The sequence below is a fragment of the Ostrinia furnacalis genome, unplaced genomic scaffold (assembly GCF_004193835.3).
Source record: "Ostrinia furnacalis isolate ACB-3 unplaced genomic scaffold, ASM419383v2 OfSCF0322, whole genome shotgun sequence".
In the NCBI taxonomy this organism is placed as follows: Eukaryota; Metazoa; Arthropoda; class Insecta; order Lepidoptera; family Crambidae; genus Ostrinia; species Ostrinia furnacalis.
Window position 1 is genome coordinate 1,848,414 of NW_021130561.1, and position 27,602 is coordinate 1,876,015.

At 41.1% G+C, this 27,602-nt stretch overlaps 1 protein-coding gene across 1 annotated transcript in view; it reads left to right on the top strand.

Annotated features, from left to right (window-relative positions):
• Positions 1-27,536, top strand: part of Bap170 (Brahma associated protein 170kD) — a gene marked incomplete at its 3' end in the record, with an annotated part of 32,873 nt that extends 5,337 nt beyond the window's left edge. The window contains 27 exon segments of the mRNA XM_028315154.1: positions 1,644-1,853; positions 2,353-2,597; positions 3,306-3,487; positions 4,058-4,151; positions 4,887-5,048; positions 6,482-6,646; positions 7,507-7,623; positions 9,094-9,213; positions 9,951-10,124; positions 11,620-11,755; positions 12,834-12,919; positions 13,790-13,915; positions 18,548-18,619; positions 18,999-19,085; positions 19,180-19,210; positions 19,331-19,386; positions 19,468-20,022; positions 20,140-20,220; positions 20,922-21,017; positions 21,175-21,279; positions 22,074-22,176; positions 22,378-22,455; positions 22,839-22,942; positions 23,124-23,213; positions 25,307-25,588; positions 26,410-26,598; positions 27,429-27,536. Coding sequence (XP_028170955.1) covers positions 1,644-1,853; positions 2,353-2,597; positions 3,306-3,487; positions 4,058-4,151; positions 4,887-5,048; positions 6,482-6,646; positions 7,507-7,623; positions 9,094-9,213; positions 9,951-10,124; positions 11,620-11,755; positions 12,834-12,919; positions 13,790-13,915; positions 18,548-18,619; positions 18,999-19,085; positions 19,180-19,210; positions 19,331-19,386; positions 19,468-20,022; positions 20,140-20,220; positions 20,922-21,017; positions 21,175-21,279; positions 22,074-22,176; positions 22,378-22,455; positions 22,839-22,942; positions 23,124-23,213; positions 25,307-25,588; positions 26,410-26,598; positions 27,429-27,536 — 3,854 coding nt within the window.
• Positions 27,537-27,602: the final 66 nt, after the last annotated feature.

Here is a 27,602-nt window from a genome sequence, read left to right on the forward strand (position 1 = left end):
CACGCCTCCTCTCGCCGTAGCTCCTCCCCCGATGTTATAATAGCATTCTTTACTCTATTCTCCCACCCATATCATACTCTCTAGTATTTGTCGCCCTCCGACCTTTGAGCCTCCTTTGCCCTTAACCGCCCTTAAAGGAATCTGCTGCCTTGTCCATTTCCATATTATTTAGCACTCTTTAGTTACTCGTAGAACATCTCTTTCTCGCTCTTTCTCACCAGCGCCTCCTAGAAAGTAGTCCACACCCTATTTCCTTTCTACCTCCCCCCGGCTGGTCCTAGTTTGTGTTAATGGCACCGTCAGCGTCAGGTGAGGCGATCCGCGCGGGCTCCCGCGTGGCCGGCCCGTCGGAGCGGCTGGCGCTGTCTCTGCTGTCCCCGATGCCGAACGAACAAGACTAGCATCTCTCATTCTTTCACGAACATTGACACTCTTTGTTCCATGCGTCTAACACTCTATTAGTGTCTATAACACATTTTCCCCCCACTCATATCATTGTAGAAAGTACTGGCATCCTTACCTCTCGCCATAACTGCCCCCCACCGGCTATACGTAGTAGTCTGTGTACATTAGCACCCTCCTTAGTTACAAGCTATCTCTTTCTTCCATCCTTATCATATCTCTGGAATGTATTTATAGCTGGTGTTCATAATAGCACCCTCTACCTTATTAGTTTGTTTGTAGTTACTTGCTATAGCAGCCCTAGTTTCCACCTGTATAATTCTTCTTGCCTAGGCCACGCCTCTGTTACCTCTCCTTAGTTTTTGAACACCAGCACCCTTAACTGTATTAGTTATATTGTAGTTATTACTTACTATAGCAGCTCTAGTATTCACCCGTATCATTCTCCCTAGCTAGGTCACGCTTGCTGTTACCTTAACCGACTCCCTCCGACTCCCTCCGACACGCCTTAGTTTTGATTCTCTTTCTCCCACCCCCAATCTTCCTCTCTCTCTCTATCTCTCTCTCTCTGTGTCAGCATCTCATGCCTCCTAGAACGTAGGCCACGCCTCCTCGCCTTAGCTCCTCCCCCCGGCCGGTCCTAGTTTGTGTTAATGGCACCGTCAGCGTCAGGTGAGGCGATTCGCTCGGGCTCCCGTGTGGCCGGTCCGTCGGAGCGGCTGGCGCTGTCTCTGCTGTCCCCGATGCCGAACGAACAAGACTTCGCATGTCTTTCATTCATTCACGAACATTTGCACTCTTTGTTCCATGTGTCTAACACTATAGCACCTTGTCCACCATTCATATCATTCCAGAAAGTACTCGAAGCCTTACATCTCGCCATAACTGCCCCTCCCCGGCTATACGTAGTAGTTTGTGTACATTAGCACCCCCCTTAGTTACAAGCTATCTCTTTCTCCCATCCTTATCATATCTCTAGAATGTATTTTAGCTGGTGTTCATAGTAGCACCCTCTACCTTATTAGTTTTTTTGTAGTTACTTGCTATAGCAGCCCTAGTTTCCACCTGTATCATTCTTCTTGCCTAGGCCACGCCTCTTTTACCTCGCCTTAGTTTTGATTCTCTTTCTCCCACTATTTCTCTCTCTGTCATCATCTCATGCCTCCTAGAACGTAGGCCACGCCTCCTCGCCTTAGCTCCTCCCCCCGGCCGGTCCTAGTTTGTGTTAATGGCACCGTCAGCGTCAGGTGAGGCGATCCGCGCGGGGTCCCGCGTGGCCGGCCCGTCGGAGCGGCTGGCGCTGTCTCTGCTGTCTCCGATGCCGAACGAACAAGACTTCGCTGTCAACGTGTGCACCGTGCTTGCTGCGGACCATTCGAATCGATTGCCGTTGGCGTCCACGCCGCATATACTGGACTTTCTGTTGGCGCATGCGGGCGTTTATAATCATTGTGAGTATTATTTGATTTTTTTTATTAAGTTTTAGAGTACGATTTTATCTAAGGATTTCATGAGCAGCCACTGCTTCTGATCTATCCAAACAATGATTTGATTTACTCCAAGTCAGTACGTATTCAACTAAAATAAACCGCAGCAAAGTTGTCATTACCTGTATTTTAATGAATAAATTACGCTGTAGCGGTAATTTAGGGACTAGGCCCTAACCGTTTGTAGACACTGGGCAATTTCCGCCAGTGGGCGATACATTACTAATGCCCATTTTCACCATCAATCCCTAATTTTTAAGTGACCCTTAAGGTAACACATTAAAGGAATTTTGTTTTCATAGGGGTCACTAAAAATTAGGGATTGATGGTGAAAATGGGCATAAGTCTTCCAGTTGGCCTCCCTACCTACTGGGAAAAATGAGTTTCTTGTTCCTCAGTGTTGGATTTCTAAACAAAAAAAAATCCAACTATTGGTTTTGTTTTAATTTCCACTTCTCCACAGCGAGTCTCCGCGACACAATCGGCCGCTCCTACTTCGAAGCCCGAGGCCGTTACCCCGACGAGTTCTGGAAGATGAGAGCCGGGGGCGGAGGCGCGAGAGAACTAGCTGACGAGACCAAGTTCATGCAGCCAGGATTGGAACAGCCAGAACTGATGGTTCAGGCGTTGGCAGCACATAACACGCTGACTGACTGCCTCATGCAGGAAGATGCAGAGACTGATGTCTTAGAGAAGATGCTGGAAGATGTAAGTACCTTCTGATACTGCAGGTCATGTTCAAGATCGAGACTAAGTTCATGCAGCCAGGATTGGAACAGCCAGAACTGATGGTGCAGGCGTTGGCAGCACATAACACGCTGACTGACTGCCTCATGCAGGAAGATGCGGAGACTGATGTCTTGGAGAAGATGCTGGAAGATGTAAGTACCTTCTGATACTGCAGGTCATGTTCAAGATCGAGACTAAATTCATGCAGCCAAGGTTAGAGCAGCCAGAATCAGTTCTGACAAGAAATCTTAATGTTACTGCTAGGTTTGGGCTGTGCGTTGATAGATCACTATGTCAGTCAGTCAGTCACCTTTGAGTTAAATAAATTAAGATTGTATATGCAAACCCTAACGTGTATGGCCACCATTAGCAGCCCATAACACGCTGACTGACTGCCTCATGCAGGAGGACGCGGAGACTGATGTCTTGGAGAAGATGATGGAAGACGTAAGTACCTTCTGGTGTAAGACTGAGATGCAGGATCAATATGCTGAATTATAAGTGTTCGAAAAACATATTCGTCATAAGCGAATTCCTGTCCCTAGCTGTTTAAAGAGTTAGCAAAACGATTAGTGCGAGTTAATAAAATGTCGAAAATGTAGGATTTGTTTACTATTGTAACGTTGTGAACTATGGTCTTTCTAATAAAAATAAATACACATCTCTAAATTACATCCATCTCCTCAGGACATGCTAGAAGACTGGGTGACCGAGCCGTCCGAAGAGAAGCAGCTTTTCGCACCGGTACTACCAGGTGGCGCTATGTGTGTTTACACACAGCGGGTGCTACAGATCGCTTCGATCGTCCGCTCGCTGTCCTTCCACGAGGAGAACGTGCAGTATCTGGCGAGAAATACTACTCTGATAAGGTGAGTGACATGTTTTTATAATACGCTGATAAGTTATGTATGTGATAATTTGTTGACACCCCACGGAAATTATGACAACATCAATAAATATCTTTGGACAATTTCACACAGCGCCATCTAGCCCAAGTAAACAACTAATATGCTTGTGTTATGGGTGCTAGCTTAACGAATAAAGAAAGTAATCACGTCTGGAGGGACTCTTTCAACAGATAGTAGCGATATAGTTATTTTAAATCTTGTTGACTGGTATTATAATCCAAAAATTATGAGAAATTTCAATTTGTCGACGCGTAAAAGACGCTTGTGACTAAACTTAATTTGAGGTGTTTATTTGTGATTGTAGTTTATTGATTTCCTTTAATCAGAAATTGCGTTACATGCGACATAGTGACTAAACAAAACATGCAACTACTAATTACCACGTGCACCTCGAAAGGTATAGCAATTACTAGGAGAGTGGCAGACATTCTACGATTGATGTTTGTGGTATCATAACTTCCAAAATCACGATAACCAATCTTAACAACTAATATCTGTTGGCGGTTTCCATTCAGCAAATTGTTTTTACAGATTCCTGCTCCTCTGTGCCAACTGCTGGGTTGGCTCCCTGAGGCAATCTGGACTGGACACTCTTGGGAATGTCTCTACAGAACTCGTAATAAAGGTAAGCGAATACATGCAGTCTGTTTTTGATATTTTTATGAAATATGGAACATTTTTGTTTCGTGAGTCGATCGTTTTTTGTTTCATTTCTCTAACAATCTAAGAAAGACTGCATATCAGTACTGTGACGTCACCGATAGGTCGCTTAACAAAAGTTGAGGCGGACACGTACTTACACTGATATAAAATTTGAAAGCAGAACACAACCTCACTCTTGTTAAATGTATCAAGTGAGACAGAGAGCACTTGTCAGCTCGACTATGCAAGACGTTAGAGCATACAGTGTATACCATAGAGATATAGAGAGATGTCAACTAATGCGCTGAGTTCGAAACTCAGTGTCGCATTAGAAATTCACATACACAAAAAAATAAAAATATGTGCTCATTATCCACTGCGGTATCAGTACTCAACTTCGAATAATCTTTAGTACTATGCAAGAAATGTAAGCTGTTTACATTATGACGTCGCTGCTGTCATCATTGCTTTCACGAGCAATGTGTTCTGTTTTTGGGCATATTGCTGCTACACCGGCCCCGGCCCCTTGTCATAATTACCTCCTTTTAGTTTCTGTGATCTGTGGTATATACAGATACAAGTCTTTGCTTGTGTTGATTACTGTTGATGGCCTCAACTCTCGTTGGGCAACCCCAAACGTTGGGTGACCAAATAGGTGCTATTTCGTACGTAACAAATGTATTTTTTACATGTAAGACAACATACGTTTTTTTTTCAGGATCCAGCGACGTGTCTGATATCACGGCACGTGTTGTCGACCATACAATCGGCGCTAGTGTCGCCGGATCGTGCGAGGGTACTCGCCGCTTTGGAGCTGTTGAACAAACTCGCGCAAAACGAGGTCAATGAGGACGCGCTGCTGAAGGCTTTGGAGGCCAAGGTAAAATACATCTTATGTCTTTAAGTAGATTCTAATTTGATCCGACGTGTCTGATATTACGTCACGTGTTGTCAACTATACAATCGGCGCTAGTGTCGCCAAATGTCGCTTTGGAGCTGTTGAACAAACTCGCGCAGAACGAGGTCAATGAAGACGCGCTGCTGAAGGCTTTGGAGGCTAAGGTAATTGGCATCTTATGTCGTTGAAATAGAGTCTAATTTGATAAGACATTGATGTCACGTCACGTGTTGTCGACTATACAATCGGCCTAGTGTCGCCAAATGTCGCTTTAGAGTTGTTGAACAAGCTCGCGCTGAATGAGGTCAATGAAGACGCACTGCTGAAGGCTTTGGAGGCTAAGGTAAAATGCATCTTATGTCGTTGTAATAGCTTCTAATTTGATTCGACGTGTTTGATATCAAGTCACGTGTTGTCGACTATACAATCGGCGCTAGTGTCGCCAAATGCCGCATTGGAGCTCTTGAACAAACTCGCGCAAAACGAGGTCAATGAAGACGCATTGTTGAAGGCTTTGGAGGCCAAGGTAAATGGCATCTTATGTCGTTGAAATAGAGTCTAATTTAGCTTAGTAATGTGTCTGATATCACGCCACGTGTTGTCGACCATACAATCGGCGCTAGTGTCGCCGGATCGTGCGAGGGTACTCGCCGCTTTGGAGCTGTTGAACAAACTCGCGCAAAACGAGGTCAATGAGGACGCTCTGCTGAAGGCTTTGGAGGCTAAGGTGAAAGACGTCTTATGTCGTTGAAATAGAGTCTAATTTGATGTGTCTGATATCACGCCACGTGTTGTCACTATACAATCGGCCTAGTGTCGCCAAAAGTCGCTTTGGAGCTGTTGAACAAACTCGCGCAGAACGAGGTCAATGAGGACGCATTGTGGAAGGCTTGGAGACATCTTTGTAACACCTACTGATCAAAATTGTAACACCTACTGATGTAAACCCATTTTCGCAAAATAAATGATTTGATTTGATTTGATCTCATGTCGCTGTAATACATTCTAATTTGATGAGACGTGACTGATATCACGTCACGTGTCGCCGACCATACAATCGGCGCTAGTGTCGCCGGACCGAGCGTGGAAGCTCGCCGCTCATATGTCGTTGTAATAGGTTCTTATTTGCGAAAAAAACATTGTTTGAAGGGCTATGAACTGTAGAATATTTTCGTGAAATATTTTGTACACGTAGTCCCGAGTTCAAATGGGCATACTTTTAAAATGCTGTTTTATACTAGTTTGTTTTTAGTGGGGTGAGCATGAATCGGGATGATTTCAGTCCCGAGAAGTTACTTGATTTATATTTTCATACCTATGCTTTGTTCGATATTGTATAAGCGCCGTGGAAAGGGCATATAAATACTGAATACATGATTTTATATTGTTGATGAACAAGTGATTGTTTCCTTCAGGTGTACAGCGACGTGTGCTCGCTACTTACGCTGCGAGACATCATGGTGTTAGTGTGTACGCTGGAATGCGTGTACGCTCTGACGTCACTCGGCGACCGAGCGAGCGAGGCGGTCGCTAGAGTACCAGGTCTTGTCCACACTCTGGTGTCTCTGGTCACAGTCGAGGTGAGAAAGCTTGTCCCGAGTAGTGAGCGCGTTAAAAATGTCATTATATTGTCATCAATAGTGACTGAGTTTCTTGCGCTGCTTCTTCTCAGCACTGGCCCATTTATTGTCCCGAAGCAGTGGTAGGGTTAATATTGGGACGTGTAAAAGCGCTTTTTTAAAGCCTATTTGCAAAAATAAATAAATTTTATGAATTTTATTAAATGTATGACGGATTGTACAGCGCCCCTAGCGGAAACTGAGGAACTAAAATTTTCATGTTTTTTAACACGCTCACTAGTGAAGACGTTTGATGTAAACTCACACTAAGCCCTCCGTTGGTGTAAAATCAACTATTTGTCACACCCAAAGTAGCCAAAAAGTTCGCAATACGTCTTTGTTACATTTGGAATAAGGTTGTATTGTCAACTTTTTGCCCATTTTGGCTAACTATTTGATGCTGACTGAACAAATGACTGCTGACGCTGCGAGACCTCGTGGTGGTGTACAGATGTTTTTACAATAAATTTACTTTTAAGTTGATTGTTAATAGCTTGCATGCAACCGCTCAATTAGAAATTTTATTCCTCAGTTTTATCTTTTGGTAAACAATACAATTATTAAGATGGCATACTTCCGAAACATTATAGCATTGTATAATCGTTTTATCTACGAAGACGCGCCCCACCAATATAGCGGGGAGTTTGATCCGAGGAATCCGAGCGTCATTATTGTAGCGTGCGTGTGCACTAATGGATATTTAGCGTGTACCGATAACACTCAAACATTCGTGGAAGAATAGTGGGTCACGTCTTCGTGGATGAAACGATCTATATGTGGTTGTCATAGGTGCTATTTTACAACGAATATACTGTCCCCAGGCTCAAAGCTACGGGCCGCGCGCGTGCATTCTCATGCGCGTAGTTGAAACGGTGAGCGGGCCGAGCGCGCTCGCCGCCGCCGCCGAGCGCGACGCAGACAGACACCCGCCGCACCAGGTAACGTTGGTTAGCGGAGAACGGAGACTCAGCAGGCTCCGAGCTACTCAGTGGCGGAGACGTGAGCGGGCCGAGCGCGACAGACAGGCACCCGCAGCACCAGGTAACGTTGGTTCGCTTCGGAGAACAGAGACATCTCAGCAGGCTTACTTGCATAGACTGATTAAACTAGTTAGTACAAATCGTCGAATGCAAATCCTACCAGCAGCACTTTTCCCAGCCAGGTTGACAGGCTGCTGGAAGTGGGTAGGAGTGGGAGAACATCACAGGTTTTCACAGGCTTCTGGAATTGGCCAGGAGCCAAATAATGAAAAATATCGTGGCACTGGACATTTAACCCACGACCGTTTAAGGTGGTCAGAGGGCCCAGTGTTAGTTTACATCAAACGCGCTCACATATCAGGGATTGTACAGCGCCCCTAGCGGGAAACGTTCAAAATCTAAAATTTTCATACATTAGTGAGCGCGTTTGATTTAAACTCAGTCAGCCCACAGAAGTGAAAAAAGATTAATTAGTAATAAAAATCGCCTGCATCAGGTGAATAATCCCACGACTTTTTGTTAGCAGGGCGACGGTTCTGACTGAGCTGCAGACATATGCTTGTCACGTTCACTTAGATGATCCTGTATGTATCTGAAATCATAATAGAGATGGATTGGTTAACTCATAACTTTTTAAGTGTGCTATTACTCAGCGAGCCAGCGTTTCATTGTTTTAAAACCAATAGAATTTCCTGGTTTCCTGGTTCTAAAAATATATGAAACGACTGACTTTGATCTCAAATACTACGACGCACAGTGGTGCTACAGCTTTGGTGTCATAGTAACAAATGCTAAGGCGGACGTATTCTGTCAGAATACAGCACTTTTTTTTTGGCTGACATTTTTGATTTTGAACAAAAAATGTATGAATCTTCGACGAATTTTAGATCTCAAATACTCGACGCACAGTGGTGCTACAGCTTTGGTGTCATAGTAACAAATGCTAAGGCGGACGTATTCTGTCAGAATACAGCACTTTTTTTTGGCTGACATTTTTGATTTTGAACAAAAAATCTATGAATCTTCTACGAATTTTAGATCTCAAATACTCGACGCACAGTGGTGCTACAGCTTTGGTGCCATAGTAATAAATACTAAGGCGGACGTATTCTGTCAGAATACAGCACTTTTTTTTTTATTGGCCGACACTTGATTTTGAACAAAAAATGTATGAAAGTCGATGACTTTTAGATCTCAAATACTCGACGCACAGTGGAGCTACGGCTTTGGTGCCATAGTAACAAATGCTAAGGCAGACGTATTCTGTCAGAATACAGCACTTTTTTTTTTGGCCGGCATTTTTGATTTTGGACCAAAATTATATGAAACGTGGATGATGTCCTTTGATTATTTGTTTATTTATTCAAAACACTTCTCTGCTCCATGCCACCTTGGTGGAAACTGGGCCTAAATGACCGTCGTTCACAGGCTCAACCGCAGCCGAAGCAGCCAGAGCCGGCGCCGCCGCCCGCCGCGCCCGCGCCCGCCGCCTCCCCCGCGCCCGTTAACTCGCTACAACAGTCGCATATGCAGCAGCGGACAGTACAGGTACGAACAGCTGTTTATTCATTTACATAAAGACAAATAAAATTTATGATAAAATAATTTAAATGTACACTTGTATACCTTAACTAACTTTAACACTATTTTATGATGAATGTCATGCAGTCATAGCGTAACACTGGCGTCTTGTGTATAGTCTGGTCGCTGAGCACGTAGAATTTCGTCCAATGACCCCAAGATCCTTATCGCTCGCGTGTAATTATATTGCTGTCGCAACTGTGCGCCATGCGGCCTCAGTGAGTGTGCGAGCGCGATAGCAACATAATTAGGCGCGAGCGATAAGGATGGGTAGCTTGGGGTCATTGGACGAAATTCTACGTGCTCGGAGACTGAGTTTATTATGAGTTGGAATATTCGTAGATGTCACAATAACAATTGAGGCGACAACACCCGAACGGTAAAAGTGTCGGACGCCCAGACTCGTTATCTGAGGAATGTAAACTCGAACTCCGCTACCGCTGGAATATTGTGGTGGACCAACTCGTAACAAAAGCATATTTTAGCGTGCAGTCAGCGTCAGGTATTTCGTGACGCCCAAAGTAGCCAGAAAGTTCTCAACGCGTCTTTGTTAGAATAAGGTGGTTTTGGCAGCTTTCTGACCACTTTGGGTGTCACGAACTGTATCACGAGGGGTTTAACGGGACTATTTTTTTTAAAAATATTAGGAATTTGTATTTTTTTTTCTTCGACCATATTTCACATTCAGCACAATCTCTTGACAGGAGAACGAGCACTTCGTCCAAGCGTGGCTCCGTTCCACATACGAGCCGCTACCGCCGAGCGACAACACTGCGTGCGAAGCGGCCGAGCTGTACCGGCAGTACCTGGCGTGCTGCGGCAAGCTGGGCAGGAAGGGGGTCATCGCGCCCGCACACTTCCCCCGTATATAATTATACGTTTACCTACACAATCCATATATAAATAAACGATTAATAAACGCACTGTAATATATACTTAGGTACTTATGTGATCATGAATTTTAAAATATTCCAATAGCGTTTCAATAAAAATAAAATAAAAAACTAGTAACACAGGATCTCCGGAGCCTAGCACGAGCACCATCTCTCCACAACTTCGTGTATATTGTTTTACAGAGCAGCCCAGAAGAAAATTCACTTTTGAAAATTCAAGGAAACGATAACTGTACATTTTTGTAGAACTTTAGCTATTGCAATTTAAAGGAAATTTAGTGCAATTTATTTTAAAATTTACTTTCTTTTATAAATTTTATCGTACATGTGATTCCCTTGACGTTTACAACATTCGGTCAACATACATCAACATTTTGGAAAACTTTCGTAAGCGCTCCTGCACACGACGCCGCTACCGCGCCGCCGCCGCGCCGTCGCCGCGCCTTTGCACTGTTTATACGCGCCGCGTGAACAACGCTGCCGCGCAGCCGCCGCGCCGCGCGCGAAATTATACTTTGATGGCGCGGTGGCGGCGCGGCGGCGGTTTTACTCGGTGCTTATGAACAGTGTAGCGGCGCGGTGGCGGCATCGTGTGCAGGAGCCCTTAGGCCTCAGCCTCGAATTTAGCGGGCAGCGGTGCGGGAGCGGGGCGGGCAACGTAAGACCGTTCTCGAAACAAGCGGGCAGCTCACGCGGCGCTTTAGCGGCGAAGTGTTGGGTTCGGGGTTGTGTTGTCGAGATATTTGTTTTTATTCGCAAACGAAATGTCTGAACAACGGCGACAATTTTATTTCGATTCAAATTTATTCCTAACGCTCGATTTATTGTGGGCAAAAGAAGGAGTGCGCTCCCGCGCCGCCGCCGCTCCCGCCCCGCTGCCCGCTAAACTCGAGGCTGAGGCCTTACTCCCCTACCCCTTGGACCAGGTTGCCTAGTAAGAAAGTGGATACGCCAATGGCAAGTGGGGCGCCGAACGATGACAGGGAACTCTATTCATTATTTCAGGCAATGACGTAAGCCTCCTCAAGGAACGTCACAAAGTAACCAGTGTTTAGCACTATCTCTCGCTATTTCATCCAGCCTCTATAAGATATCTTATTGAGATTGTCAGGCAACCGAGCAGGTGGATGTTTTGCATTACTGCTGCCTGAAACGTGGAAACCTTTCATCGGGCTACTGACAGATATGGCCGTGCTACTGCCATTATTATTATTTTTTATCCACATGAGGAAGCTCTTGGCCTGTATCTCACCTGATGGTAAGTGATCAGGCCGAAGATGGAAGCGAGCTTCACCCGGAATCCTCAACCACGGAGGAACTGGCTATCTTACCTCTAACTGCCGGAACACAACAATGCTGTTAACATTATTATTATACATACTTCCTCCATTAATGACCTAATGGCCTATTTGTACCCGACTGCGCTAGAAGGAGGGTTATTTGTTAGACCATTCTGAATCTTATGTCCATTATTTCAAAGATACCGTTTGCATACAGGACTGTGTTTGGAGGAACAGTGGGCCCGAATAACGTGACCACCTCGACGGGAGAGACTCAGCAATGTTACATCGGGATTAGGGCAAGAAATCCACCGCCTAGGACCAATCCACCGGCTGGTGAGTTACTTCATAATTATAATGTTCTATTAACAAAAGAAGGAAGGCAAGAGAGCACGCGGTCAATCGCCAACCCGCTGGATAGACGCCATCACAAAGACCTTTGAGTCCACCATGGTCCAGTGTACTCGCGACGCCTCTAACCGTCAGAAATGGAAGCACATCGCCAGGAGAGCTACCCTCGGAGATGACATCACCCCACCATGTACAGTCGCGGAATGAAAAGGTTCGTCACCTTAGTGTCGGTTTTCGCTTGCACTAGGTTCTGTAAGAGTCAAACCTGCCAACATAACAGTGCAAGAAACAGTGCTGCTAACATTGAAATAAATATGACGTTTGCTAACGAATAAGGTTTTGCTTGTTTATTTTTCTATCCCATCAGTGCAATGCAATGATGACATTGACCAATTGACAATAGTTTTTTTTATTTAATAGAAATAATAATGGCAGTTTGAACCAACAAGAAGGTTTTAGTTTATCAATCATAATAATCTTCTTGACAAGATAAATCGTCAAACAACTTTGATCTGAATAATTTTGAACTTTAATGACGAACAGTTAAAGATTATTTTCTCTAACTCAAGATTATTCTGTAACATAGTTTCAAAAGGTAATATGTGCTCGCGATTCGTTGAAGGAATCAATTTGAAATCTGACGAACCTTTTCATTCCCTGACTGTACCTCGTCAGCGCAACCACGACCACTCTGACAAGAGTGCCTGAATAGAAGAAGAAAAGAGACGTTGCAAAAAGTTACAGCCCTCAGTAATCCGTATCAATCTTTTACATCTCTTTCACATACAGCACACATTGTTAATAGTCATCATCATCATCATTTAAGCCATAGGACGTCCACTGCTAAACATAGGCCTCCCTCAATGATTTTTGGCCGGTTGGTAACGGCCTGCGTTTAGCGACTTCCTGCTTCCTGCTACTTGATGTCGTCGGTCCATCTTGCGGGTGGACGTCCCACGCTGCGTTTTCCGGTACGTGGCCTCCACTCCAGAACCTTGCTGCCCCATCCCCATGCCCCATTTTTATTAGTATTTGAAATTAAACTTTTGTATCATTTTCATAGGTCCAGCGTCGCCAATACTCAAAGCGCAGTTAACGAACAAACCCACGGGCACAGCTGAAGTGAAGCAAATAGTTGCCACACCACAGGTAATTCGATTGATGTTTGTAAGCAATGTTTTATTGTTTATTTAAATGACTATGCCATCTAATTAGATTAAATAATTACCGGACATTTTTATGTATTTACAAATACAAAGTTTTTAAAATGAGTCCCGCTGCTTTCCCATCCTGAGTTGACCCTTAATAACCTTATTGTATTATAAAAAAACACTAAATGTTAAACAATTGAACTCACTACTAGTCGCTACACTTGCCTAAAGGTTAAGAAACCTTACAGTTGTACTATACTAACGCCCGTATTCACAAACATTACTATGAGGTCTCACAGTGCGTGTGGATGCACAGGGTCACACACGAACCAATCACAGAGCTCTATTCAACGCTATGCGTGTGTTCACTTAAAGATCGTTTGTGAATACGGGTGTGAGTCTAAAACTGTTAGGCTGGTTTTAGAGTCGCGCTGACCGCTCGCTGATCGTCGGCGCTGACAGATCAATATGTATGTAATGAGGGCTATCGTTTTTATACTTAACAGTTGGCACCCTGGCGATTGACAGGACCTTACTCTACAGTGGCGCCATCTTGATGAGTGCAAATGCGATAGTCCTCCTACCACTTTAACGCTCACCAGTTGGTGCCACTGTCTTCGCTACTAGCAAGTGACAGGACCTTACTCTACAGTGGCGCTAACTGGTGAGCGCTAAAACGATAGCCCCCATTGAAGGGAACGTTCCTGAGTGACGCTGATCGCTCGGCGCCGACGCTTCATACAATTCAGCTGTCGACGTGCGTCAGCGTGACTCTAAAACCAGCCTTGGTCTTTCTCTTTCAGTTTTCTAGTTTTAAAAGATAACCTCCTCTCATTGAATACTTAAAATAATTCGCCATATCTTCTAGCCTCAAGCCCAACAACCAGCTCCGACGCACCCACATCTCTCCCAAGCGCTGGAATCGAACCCGTCCAACACGACCCTCATCAAACACCTGCTCGCCCACAAAGTAAGCCCCGCCCCGCCGCCGCAAGTAAGTGCCTACTAACAGTACTAACGGTTTGGGTTTGTGAATGACGTGTGGAGGATAGGTGTGTTGTATTGTACAGTCAGCGACAAATAGTTCGTGACACCCAAATGACTCAGAGTAGACAATAAGTTCCCAACATGTCTTTGTTACAATAGGCTAGTTGCCTAAAAAAATTTTTTTAGTCCGTAATGTTTAATATCAAAAAATATTGGACACGTATAATTTTATTTGTCAATCTAACAAATAATTACATAGTTATGGTGCGTTGAAGTTGCGCACGACGTCACAACGTGCGGCATTTTTAAGCAAGCGTTGACGTCACGGGCNTTAATATCAAAAAATATTGGACACGTATAATTTTATTTGTCAATCTAACAAATAATTACATAGTTATGGTGCGTTGAAGTTGCGCACGACGTCACAACGTGCGGCATTTTTAAGCAAGCGTTGACGTCACGGGCCTCTTCTTATGTACTTTGGGGCGCTTTATCTCTTTAAATTTTCATTAGTTTGAAAAAGTGAAAAATACGTGTAGAGTATTTTTTGATAAGTTAACTGACGGACTAATTAAAACTCTTGCTTTTTGACCCAGGCAACATCCCCATTGGAATAAGAGCGGAAAATAGCGCTTGTAAGTAAAATGGCGTCCTTTCAGCGGTAAGTGCTGCCACTGTCAAAAAAATGTATGGGAAAACGTCACTTTAGAAGTTTAGCAAACGTGTCCTATACAGGGTGGAAACGATAAGTGATCTCACTCGATTATTTCTAAACTATACAAGATATCCAAAAACTGGTTACTGATCCTGAAAGTGATTCACGAGCTCTATCCAACGGTACCAATAATAGGTTACAAAATAAACTGAATCTGTCTGAAAATTCAATGTTTCCAGCCTCCATACATTAAGTAAAACCACATTATATTAAAAACTGTACAAGATATCTAAAAACTGGGTACTGATCCTGAAAGTGCTTCACGAGCTCTATCCAACAGTACCAATAATAAGTTATAAAATAAACTGGATCTATCCGAAAATTCAATGTTTCCAGCTTCCATACATTTAGTACTGCCACATTCATGGCACTCATATCTTGATAATATTATAGCAAGTAGAGCCTTAAACCAATGTTGTCCATGAATAATTTTAAATAAGAGTGCAATTTACGAGTTAATTTTAAGTGTTTATTATTTTAAATAAAAAAATTTAACACTCTAATATTGTGTGGCTGGCATAGTGGCATACATTTAGTATGGAGGCTGAAAACATTGAATTTTCGGATAGATCAAGTTAATTTTTTAACCTATTATTGATATCGTTTGAAAGAGCTCATGAAGCACTTTCAGGATCAGTAATCAGTTTTTCGATATCTTGTATAGTTTAGAAATAATCGAGTGAGATCACTTATCGTTTCCACCCTGTATATGACCCACGCTGAACTGTCCCACCAAACTCAATGATAGAGGGGCGCTACCATCGTTCAACTATATGGTTTCCAACATGGCAAAAATCGGAAGCAACGATTCGGCATTGACGGTGGCGCCCCACTGTCAATGTCATGGATAGGACAGTTCAGTATTTTGTAACTATAGCAGAAAACATGCTAAAGTTTCGGCGGTAGCCATGGCGATCGCCATTTTCCTAACAATTTCTAACAAGCGCTATTTTCGGCCAAACGCAGCCATTGTGTAATCATCTTTTTTGGCCATTTTGGGTGACATGAATTATTTGATGCTGACTGTACAGTTCGCGAGACCTAAGCTGAGCTTTGTATTTGTGTGAGTAGGTACACATGGATAGTGTATGTTTGACAGTTTATATTATTCGTCGCGCATCTGTCACACTTCACCTCTTGTACTGGTTGCATCGTGACGTATTTAATTCTATTCTTAGGCTGGGTTGTACCATCTTACTTTAAATTTGACAAACGTCAAAAAGCTGTCAAACTCCATACAAAATACACCGGTTATCGTTAAAGTTACGGTCAAAGTTAGGTGGTGCAACTCACTCGCCTTAGTATTTTGTTATTGTATTCAATTTTTCTATACAAACATTTTAGCGATTTTTAAAAAGTTTTTTGTCTACTTTTTGTGATCACTCACACAAATACAAAGCTCAGCTTATGCCTCGTGAACTGTAGCTCGTCTGGAATAGGGCATATTTGTATTACAATTAGCGTAGCGTGGGCAGGCCTCCTACTAGGTGGACCGACGATCTGGTAAAGGTCGCGGGAAGATCCTGGATGCGGGCATCGCAGGACCGTTAATTGTGGAAAACTTTGGGGGAGGCCTTTGTCCAGCAGTGGACGTCATTTGGCTGAAACGAACGAACGAACGTATTACAATTTGCAGGACTATCTCATAACTGTGTCAGTGCCTGAGGTATAACGGGAGTGTGTTTTTGAGACGTCCAACGTCAGCGGAACTTCAGATAGAGACCCAATATACTGAACTGTCCTATCTGTGACATTGACAGCGGGCCGCCACCGTCAATACCGAATCGCTGGTTCCGATTTTTGTCAAGTTGAAAACTTTATACACTCGACAGCAAATAAATCGCACCACCCGCGACAAGCATTTTCAAACGTATGCATCCCTACTTCCCACCAATATTGGCACCATTTAAAAGCCTAGTTCTAAACTTCATTTTATTAAAGGAAAGGTTTAAACCCCAAAAATGTGTCTTTACAAGGATCCAGAGTCACTTCTTCAAAAAATAGGTAGTTACGCTATAGCCATTTTTTATGACTATAAAACTGTTAAGTTGGGATTAATCGCTATCCATCTGTTAAAGAGGACACGTGTGATCATTATTTGGTTTTATAACCATAAAATTTGGTCTAATTGATCCCAGAGGTGAGCCCAAAGTGAGGTCTTTTTTCAAGTCACATTTATGGTATATGTTAATCATTTATTAAGAAATTAAATGTGTTTTTCTTTAAGGATATTTATTGGGCTTTCAAATAACACCAATATTGTTGGGGCACCGTTATTGTGTCAAAAGAAAATCTTTAAAGTTCGCGTCGCGGGTGGTGCGATTTATTTGCTGTCGAGTGTAGTTGAACGATGGTGGCGCACCTCTGTCAATGAGTTTGGTAGGACAGATCAGTTTGGGTCATCTATATCCTTTATATTTACATGTTTTGTCACGTCATATGTCAATGTCACCCCTCCCGTGCCGCCCATATCTCAGTCACTTACTGAGTTTAGTGCTGTACCTATAGTTCCATTTTGTATTACGTCACGAATGTATTTTTTATTGTGATAGTCACAGATATGTGTTCTTGAAAAAACACAATAACTACGTGTTCTACACGTAGTCAGTTATTGGCAAATGTGCAAGTGTATGTAACTGAAAAGATAGACTTACGAGTACAATATGTACTTGAAAATTTCAAAAAGCGCATACATCTAATCTTGTGCCATATTCCGGACGAGATTTTGGGTTCACTAGGTTAAAGAAAATTACGTATGACTATTTCTTTTAGGCCCGATTCGACCAAACTTTTATCCGAGAATAACTCCTGGTATAACTGGCACATTGACAGTTTCAGTATGAGAAATATGTCAAAACTGACGATTTATTCTGAGATTAATATTTACTCTTGTTTGGTCGAATCCACCCTTAGTCATAAATTATAGTTATAAGTGTTCTCTCACTTGAGAGTATTGGCGTGTAATCCTACAATGAGAGATTCGCTTTTGTTTTCGAGTGTTTGTGACGTAACATTCCCGGTCGAGTTAACTGTCCACCTGACTGCCGTGACGTCACATCGACGCTCTGTTACGCGGGGAGGTGCACGGGTAAGTGCGAGGGAGAGTCGCATTAAAGCCAGGTGCGCAGTTACTTTTGACCGGGTTGTACTCGCGAATGCTACGTGTGAGAGAAACTTTAGGTTCCATACAGGTTTTGGTAATGGAGTTTTGAAGGAGGTGTTTTGTGTCCAAATCTTTCTTATTGTTAAGACAGTGGAATAAAATTTAGTATATTTTATTTATATTTAGACTATACGATGTACCTATTCGTGTCTTTTGTATGAGTTTATTTTGATACATCTCAATAATGTTACTTAGTAGTTATCAATTGTGTGTTTGTCATTTCCTGAGCGGTTATTATTTTATTTAATTCATAATATAGTTAGTTTATTTATTACAGTGCACAAAAATATTGTTTTGTCCTTTTGATAAAAACCTGTCAACTGTTTTTAGTTTGTTTGGTTTTTATTTTATTTTAATTTGAGTTATCTTAAAGTTTTATTAATTTTAGATGATTTTTCGAGCGAGTATTACAGATCACGGTAATATAGATTTTTTGTTGTTGAAAAACATGCATGTTGTATTGTTCTCGTAATGGAGTGATTTTCGTAGTGGCAGTATTATGCAGTAAAAAGCATGTCAAAGTTTAAAGGAACTAACATGAGTAGGTAATAACAGGATAAAAATGGCATGCTTAGTTGCATAAAGCTTTTTGAAGGCATGCGAAATAAAACAGTAATAAATGTTACTTTAGACTCTAAAGTCTAAAGTTTAGAGTTATACTTTAGTCTGACAAGTGTAGTGTTGTGAAAGTAACTTCAAAATTATACTAAAAAGTTCATAATAGTCAATACGTAGATTTTATTGCTATATTTCTTGTGTAGGTTGCGCAGAGACAACAAAGTCAGCAGAGAGTGACCCCTGCAGCTAACACAGTTGTAGTTCAGAATAATCAGGTGTGTATACAAACAAATTGCTTATTTTTATAGGTCCTATTATCTACAAAATAATTTATTGACAAAGATATGAAGGGTAGTTGATACCACCAGTAACTGCTGTCAAAATGATACGCTCCTATAGATTTGACAAAGACAAGGTAAGACGTCACGTGGTTCGCGAATTAAATTGATTACTTATTGATTATTCTATGTCACTAAAAATGAGTTTTACAGCTGCAATTGGGGTACTTAACTAGGTTTTTAAGCCTAATAATATAGTAACTCACTTAAATTATTAAAGTACATTTTCAAAGTTGTGTTATTGGTTAATGGTGTCAGCTACAAAATTAATTTCTGACGATGTGTGATACCTGACGATAGATATTCTGATTCCCAGGTATTGGATGTAGACCCAGAAGCCCTTATCAAGTGCACGACCATCACACCAGGTGGCGTCGCGAGTAGCACACCACCTGCTGAAAAGGTAAATCGAGAGTAAGATGAAGCAAAAAATTTATTGGGAAAACGCTTGTGGTCGACTGTACGTAATTAATTGAAAACTTCCTGTTTTCTTACAGGTTTATATTAACGCTGCAGATGATTCTTTAGGTAAGTATTTCTCAAAGCTTCAAAGGAATCAGACATCTCGAAGTATATTTTGTTTTACTTCATTAGGAAAACAAAGTGAAAATACAAAATGAAAAAAAACAAAATTAATTTTAATTTCAGTCATAAAAGAGGAACCAGTACAAATTCAAATCGACGAGCAAACGCAGTTGACAATCGTAAGTAATTTGTATCATAATTTTATTTCCATTTTTTATTTGGTATTGTTTTTATTTGTTTAACATTATACGTTTGAACAGAAAACGGCTCAGAACAAAATGCTCGCCGACTTGCTAGAGAAGAAATCTAACCCTCCAGTGCAAGTCGTCCAAATGGGTCCCCAACTGAACGCTCCAACTATACAAATAACTGAAACCGGCCAGATAGTGCAAGTGAAGACAGAAAACGAACCAGTATTACAACTAAACGACCCCATGGTCCCTCAGACTAATCAATTCTTCCAAATAAAGAACGATCAAGGTCAATTGATCCAACTCAAGAACGACCAAGGTCAATTGATCCAGCTCAAGAACGATCAAGGTCAACTGATCCAGATAAAAAATGAGCAGGGTCAGTTAATACAATTGAAGAGTGACCAACTACCGGGAGCCATGTTGCAGTTCAAGAATGACCAGGGTCATATAGTCCAGGTCAAAAATGATGCACAGATAAGTCTGCAGAGCGGTCAGATTATACAGCAAGCTGTGATGCAAGCACTGAAGACTGAAAAGGACATGATTGTGGACACCGTCGTCACCGACCACTCGTATACAGAACCGCCGACCAAAAAGATCAAGCTTGAAGACAAGAAAGATGTAAGTACCCTCATTTTACTCTAGATGCACCCAACTTGACTGTGCACTATTTGTAAAATGCAGTGTTGCCTTGCGTAGATTAGTCTGCTTTTGTGGTAAAAATGACTTTTTTTAAAGGGTAACACCGAAAGCGTTTCGAAGACAGCGGCAAATCTTTATGCTGCTCTCGCTGCATCTGCTCTTGAAGATGAAGACTTGGTAAGTTTTCCTGTCATGATACCTTGGGCTTATAGTAGATTCGGTCGATATCTAGGTGTTACCCTTTCTAGCAGCTCTAGGGTTGCAACTATAGTCCACTCGGTGTTGCCCGATGGAAATATTGAAATAATAATTGTGAATTTTATCATTTTTTCATGTCTGTACCTTTAGCGGCCAACAGGAATCGTGATAACTGGAACGTTACGAAAGGTCATATTTGGTTTTATTCTCATGTGTAATTTGTTTTCTTAGTTTTCTTTGAATTAGTTTTTTAGTTTATCTAGATTGTTCATTAGACAGAAACATTATTTAGCTATTCGATGTTTATGAAAATAAATGGTTTCTTAGTTGCTTAATTCGGACGAGTTCAATCATATTCAATGATAAAAGACGTTGTTGATCAATACATGTCACGATAACTTCAGTATACAGATCCCATATTTAGATAGCTTGACCAGGATTGTAACACCTATAAAAATTGCTGCATAATCAATCAATTAATGAACACTGAAATAAGCCTTTGGGTATCACCTTATAATATTATAATCATGCTATGCGAAAGTTTTTATATAAATGTGCCAAAGTTATTTATAAAACTAAAAGAAGTTGCTAAGGAAGACGCGTTTTGTGATAAAAAGTAAGAATTGAAGGAAGCCAGTTAACTGAGTATAAATGTGAAATCTTCGTGATTTATCCAACAGATACCTCCAAAAACTGAACCAGATATCCCACAATCTGTTTTAGTAGCAGGCACTGGAGAGAATGCCTCTCTCATTATCCAGGAACCCATTTTACAGGTAGGTAGTTTATTAAAAAGATATAACAAATAACAAACTTACTAACTATGTCGATATTAAGCAACTAACATCCCTAACAAAAATAAAACGCTTCTTCCTATTTTCACTATAATATAGTTTTGTTAATCGTTATTAATTTATCAAATTTTAAATGTAGGTGCAGCAACCATCGCTGCAAGTGCAGCAACCGACGATGCAGGTGCAGCAACCGACTCTGCAAGTGCAACAACCGACACTGCAAGTGCAACAACCAACATTGCAGGTAAATTTTGTTTGGTTCTCTGTCAGCTTCTTTTAAAAATTGTTGTACATCAAAAACGGGACTATTCCCACCGCTCGTTCCCACTGCTGCAACTCCTGTGTAGCCAGGATCTACAGCTTGACCGCCAATAAAAGCCCAGCCAGTGAAGGTCAAGTTGTCCTGGGGGAAAGTTAACTATCATTGGACCCGCAACGAAATTAATCAAAAGAACATAGGAAGAGGAGTTCGAAGTTGTTGCACATCAGAGTCAGAGACAGATTTTGTTGCAAATGCGCTCTTATTGCAAGTGCATAAGATGTCAGTATTTAGTTTGATGTGCCGTCGTCTGTGCATCTAATATATAAGTATTTCTTTCATCAGATTAGTTTGGGTCACACGATTATTTTTCAGTAATGTTCGGGGACAAATCATTTGTACAGTCAGCGTCAAATAGTTCGTGACGCCCAAAGTGGCCGAAAAGTTGACAACAGAACCTTATTCCAATGAGGGTTTTCGCGAATGAAAAATTCGCCAGATGGCAATACGTAGACGCGAGGTCCAAATGCTACATGATTGGTTATTTTTGATATGACATTGACAGATATGTCAAAATCCACCAATCACGCACCAGTCAGACCCCACATCCACGTCCCGTCATCTAGCGGATCTTTCATTCGCGAAAACCCTCATTGTAACAAAGACGTGTTGCGAACTTTTTGGCTACTTTGGGTGTCATGAACTATTTGACGCTGACTGTAATATACACTACTTTTATAGTAATTTAGCACTTCAATTTGTTTTCATTGTTTGTTTAGGTGCAGCAACCGACATTGCAGGTTCAACAACCGATGCTGCAGGTACAGCCGATGGACGTCCAAAACATCATCGCATCGCAATCTGGACAAATCATCCTGCAAGGTAATTGATTCTTTTGGTTACATAAAAATCGTTAACCGATTGAGTCCCAGACGGCATTAATTAATGTCATAACAATTGAGAATCTAGACACAATAGATAATTATCTATTGTGTCTAGATTCGCGGAGCTTGAAGGATTAATATTGTTTGTATTCTTGTAATCTTTCAAATTAAAATTGACGGCCAATCATTTTTTTTACAGAAAAATCCATGCCAACACAACAACCGCAGTTTGTCCAGCAACCGATGCAGATTATCGCTACACCAGGTGGCTCGCAAGGTAAAAATAATACGACATTTAAAAAATATAACTTAAAATATTTACCCTGTGTTGCTCGGGGAAATAGTTTAATTTTGGGTCAAAATAACTTCTTCGGTCATAAAAAAATCCAACAAATATTTTCAATAATATAAGGCTTAAACGTTCTCGAGTGAGTGGCGACCACGGGCTGGAAGACGTAGCGTGGGCAGGGCTCCTACTACTAGGTGGACCGACGATCTGGTAAAAGTCGCGGGAAGAACCTGGATGCGGGCAGCGCAGGACCGTTCATTATGGAAAGCCTTGGGAGTCTTTGTCCAGCAGTGGACGTCATTTGGCTAAAACGACGGTCTAAACGACGTGTGAACCGAAACATGTCTTTTCTATCATCATCTTATTTGCAGGAGGTTTGAGTTACATAACTCAAAATTTGCAAGGCAACATACAAATGCAGAAAACAATCATCATAGTACAAGGCCCTGCTGGTGGAGGTCCCTTAACTTTAACGGTATGTATCAATCAAATATCGTCTTATTTTTCATTATAATAAGATTCAAATTCGGTTGTCAAAGAGAACACAGCATTTATCGACCTAAAATGACTTAAAGGTATTCGAGTTACGTTGACTATGGAAATAAGATATTCTTTAGCAATATTTGTTCCGAAATAAATGTATAAACTTTACAAAGGTGAACAACCCCGGGGGCCTGGACGAAGCGACGTTAAACAGCCTTATTACCCAGGCGACAGAGGCTATAACGCAACAGCAAATAATACAGGTTCAACAATAGTGCTATTCACGCTTGACACTAATTTTGTTTGGGTTATTTTCTCACCTCATTGTTTTTCTAGCTAATTAAAAACTTTATTAAAAAATTTGTGAGGTTCAATCACAATTTAGCCTATAAATAACATCATTTCACTCATCTTTTTGTTACTAATAAATTTAATATCGACTCTAAGCAGTAACTAATAAGGTTAAAATTTGGTTACAGCTTAAATAGTTTACCTACTAACACCGACATGGTCGCACGTTCCTTTTATTTCTTTGCGCAGCCTTTGGTTGTTACGGGTTCACTTATGCTTTACTAATTTTTGGTAAAACTACCTACAATTTTATTAAATAATTTAATATATTATTGTCTAGTTATTGGCATTTTAGTGGTATACCTTATTTCTTATTAGTTGACATGAATTAACGTTTGTGACTTGCGATTTTTCTGACATTAACTGTCAACCGAACACGTGATATAGTTCGCGCAACATGAGTTGAGGCGATCAAAGCAAGCAAAGATTTGTATCTGCTGCTGACATTTTACGGATTCTGTCTGATTTCTGTGTTCTGAATTCAAATATTACATCAGTGTGAGTAAGCGTTCGTCTCAATTTTCGTTGCGCGGTCTATACATAGTGCAAAAAAGAACCATTAAAGTGTCAAGGAATTTAGCAACGCTAGAGTTCAACCCTCAACCGAATTCCGATCTTACGTGCAAGGTGTTAAAGCTGTATGTTGCGTACAGAACTCGGGCGTGATACAGACCGCTCAGAGGGTGATTGTGAGCCAGCCGACCCTTGTGAGCACGTCCCAACCGATCACTGTGGTCAAAACGGCCATAGCTCAGGTTCAATGCACATGATACTAGTTGTGCTTGGTAGATGTTGGCCAGTTGGTTGTTCTGGTATCTGCGATAAGTGTTGAAAGGCGACAACGGGGATATTTTCATACAAATTCTTAATTTCTTTTTTTTAAGGCTATATGTGTTGATCACCTTCCGAGTAAGCTAAAGACACACTTGTGTTAGGAGTGGTGTCACCACAATAACAGCCGTCGATGGCGCTCCTCCAATCTCGAGTTGGCAATCCAATCTCAACGCCTTAATAGAATTTGAGGGCTGAGTGTGAGTTTACATCAATTAGACATAGATGCGTTAAAAATATGTATGAAAATTTTAGTTCTTGAACGTTTCCGCTAGGGGCGCTGTACAATCCGTCATACATTTAATGTAATTTTTTTACGAGCTCAGGTGTTACTTTGTGAGTGTAGTGAAGTGAAATAACAAAAGTACGATTAAGTATCAAGACTCGTTTTATGCAATGATGCTCAAAATATACATTTAGATTCCCACGGTACCTCCCAGATACAGATATTTAATTGTTTAATTACTCGAACATCAGCTAAAATACATTTTGTAAAGAGATTATGTTGCCATTAATTAAAAAGATAAAAAATACAAACTAATTTCTTTGGAATTTGTTTGAAGATATTGTCGCTGTCGCCGACGCCTGTCGCAGGTCTAGAATGAAAACCTTTATGGAGCTCGTACACTGAATGGCAAACTATACGGTGCAGGAAAGATGCATTTTGCGTTCCGATGTTTTCACCTCAGTGTACAAGTACCTTTATGTTTGAAGCATGGTTGTATGAGGTTACTTCAAATTGGTTGACAATCTTTTGGGGTTAAAGACTTTTTTTGGGTTGCTTATTTACGAAAATACAAGCGAAATTTTCGCACTTGTATGGCTGGCTAATTTATACTGGCGTTTTATATCAAATTTGAAGCAACCATGTGTAGTATATTATTGAAAAGAAGCATATTTATTTTAAAAGATAAATGTATTTAGAGTGCTAATTTATTTTCTTATGTATACTTTCTTCTTGTGATAATGGTTATGGGCTAGATTTTTTATGGATTTTTGAGTTTCTTTAGAAAGTTTGTTACATTGCTATAGAAATTTATTTATATTATCGTTATACCGATTTTAATAAATTAATGTTTGAATCGTAGATTTTGCTATATTGAGTTTACAATAGAAAACAAAACACGTCTTAATCCATATTATTGATATTAATTATTCTCTAATATTCCTACAGAACACGCCCCAAATAACGCCAAGTCAGCAACCAATAATAACTACACAACCGCAACCACACAAGGCGCAAATCGTCAACCAGCCTCAAGGTCAGCAGATAGTGGTTACACAGAAACAACCACCAGCGCTGATCAGTACCACATCTAGCAACCAAATAGGGAACCAGCAGATCATACAAGGCGGTCAGCAAATTATACAGGGCAATCAACAACTGATTCAAGGTGGTCAGCAAATTATAACTGGGAACCAACAGATTATACAGGGGAATCAGCAGTTGTTACAGGTAATCAAATCAATTTATTAAATATTGATATACACTTATAGAAATAGAAATTGAGAACGTTTATTTGATACTAAAGCCACAAGCTGTGCGAGCGCGATAGCAATATAATTACGCGCGAGCGATAAGGATGGGTTTCTTGGAGTCATTGGACGAAATTCTACGTGCTCGGCGACCGGACTATAAAAACATCTTAATATTCACCATTAAAACAATAAATTGGGTACATGTCCTAAAATGGTATCCGCTCAGTATAAGGCTTTATTATTTATCTAGGCCCAAACTTTTCTGCTTTGTTAGAAATAACTAGGGTACTTACTCTAAAAAGGGAACATACTCCTTTCTCTTTCTGGCAATCGAATCCAAGACCATTGGAATGAGAACGCCTCTGTGGTAAACTAGTCAGAGAGTGCATTGTGAACAGAAAAGTTTTCGAGTAGTGACCACTTGGTGGACCAACGATCTAGTGAAACTCGCGGATACCTGGATGCGGGCAGGGCAGAAACCGTCGTTATAGAAATCCTTGAAGGACGCCTTTGTCCAGCAGTAGACGTCCTTCAGTTAAAACGGAAATTAATATTTATGTCAGTACTAGCGGCCGACCGCGACTTCGTACGCGTGGATCCCGTTTTACCCCCTTAGGGACAGAGTTTCGTAAAATCCGTTCTTAGTAAGCACCTACTTTCTAAAAGGAACCCCCATGCAAAATTTGAGACTCCTAACACTTGTAGTTTCTGAGATTTCGTGATGAGTGAGTGAGTCAGTAATTCAGTGACCTTTCGCTTTTATAAATATAGATTGTAATTTAATCACACTTATTTCAGGGTAACCAGCAAATCATAGCTGTCTCCAATAACCAGCAGATCATAGTAAATGCTCCCATGAAGCCAGGGGTCCATAGAGTGGTCCAACAACCGCAGAGGAGCCAAGTGGTGACCAACGTGCAGCCGACCATAGTGCAGACTTCGGTTGTGCAGAGCGACACCAAAACTAGTGTTATACAGACTAGTGCGGTAAGTAATACAAGAGTATACAGGGTGTGGTTTTGTAAAACAACGCCATTCTCAGTGGTGGTAATACACGACACTGATGCCAAAAAAATTTTTTTTTTTAAATGTTCATGGATTTTTGGTAAATGGTATTACTACGCCTTCTCGAAAGTTTTAGGAGACTTTTGAACAAGGTTTTTTAGTATTAAAGTAGGATAGTTAAAATTTTATTTATATTTTTCTTGTAATTACTTTCATGTGTATTGCCACCCCTGAAATAGGCGTTGTTTTACAAAACCACACCCTGTATAGACGACAGTACATCAGACTATACTTTTGTTGCAATATCGCCCCTATTCCTACTGCATAAGACGTCACAGTGTTTACCTTTATGTGCTGTTGTCTGTACAAACATGATACGAACATATCAACTGCCAACTTTTTAGTTAGACTACACTGATCGACGACAACAAATCGCTGAGTTGCGATCCTATCGATTAATCGTTCTATCGAAATGACCCTTGTGAATGCGGATTAAGAACTGTTTTTCAATCGGACGACATCTGAACGTCAGCGAGATCTTGACTGTCAAAATACGTGAATTAGGCCACTGAGAGTGAGCACTGAGCTACTAAGCTAAAGACCATTCGAAAATTTAAAGTATTCGCTTGGCATTATAAAATAAAAAACCATGACCATTAAAAACAATTAAAATAAAAATGAATTACAAAAAATAAAATGGTTTAAAAATTATAAAATTGGAAAAAAACTCATATTCACGTTGAAGTTAAAGATTTCCCCCTTTTCAGAAATTAATTACTTGCAACACTTAACCAGTTAATGTTTGATTACAGCAGAAACCACAGCAAGTGATGAGACAAGTCATCACCAGGCAACCAGTTATGGTGGGAAACACCAAGATCGGCGAAAAAGAGATGGTTGTGACGCAGCCCGTTACAGAGGTAAGATTATTATTAAACTCTAAGGCTGAGTTGCAATCTTACTTTATTTATTTATTTATTTATTTT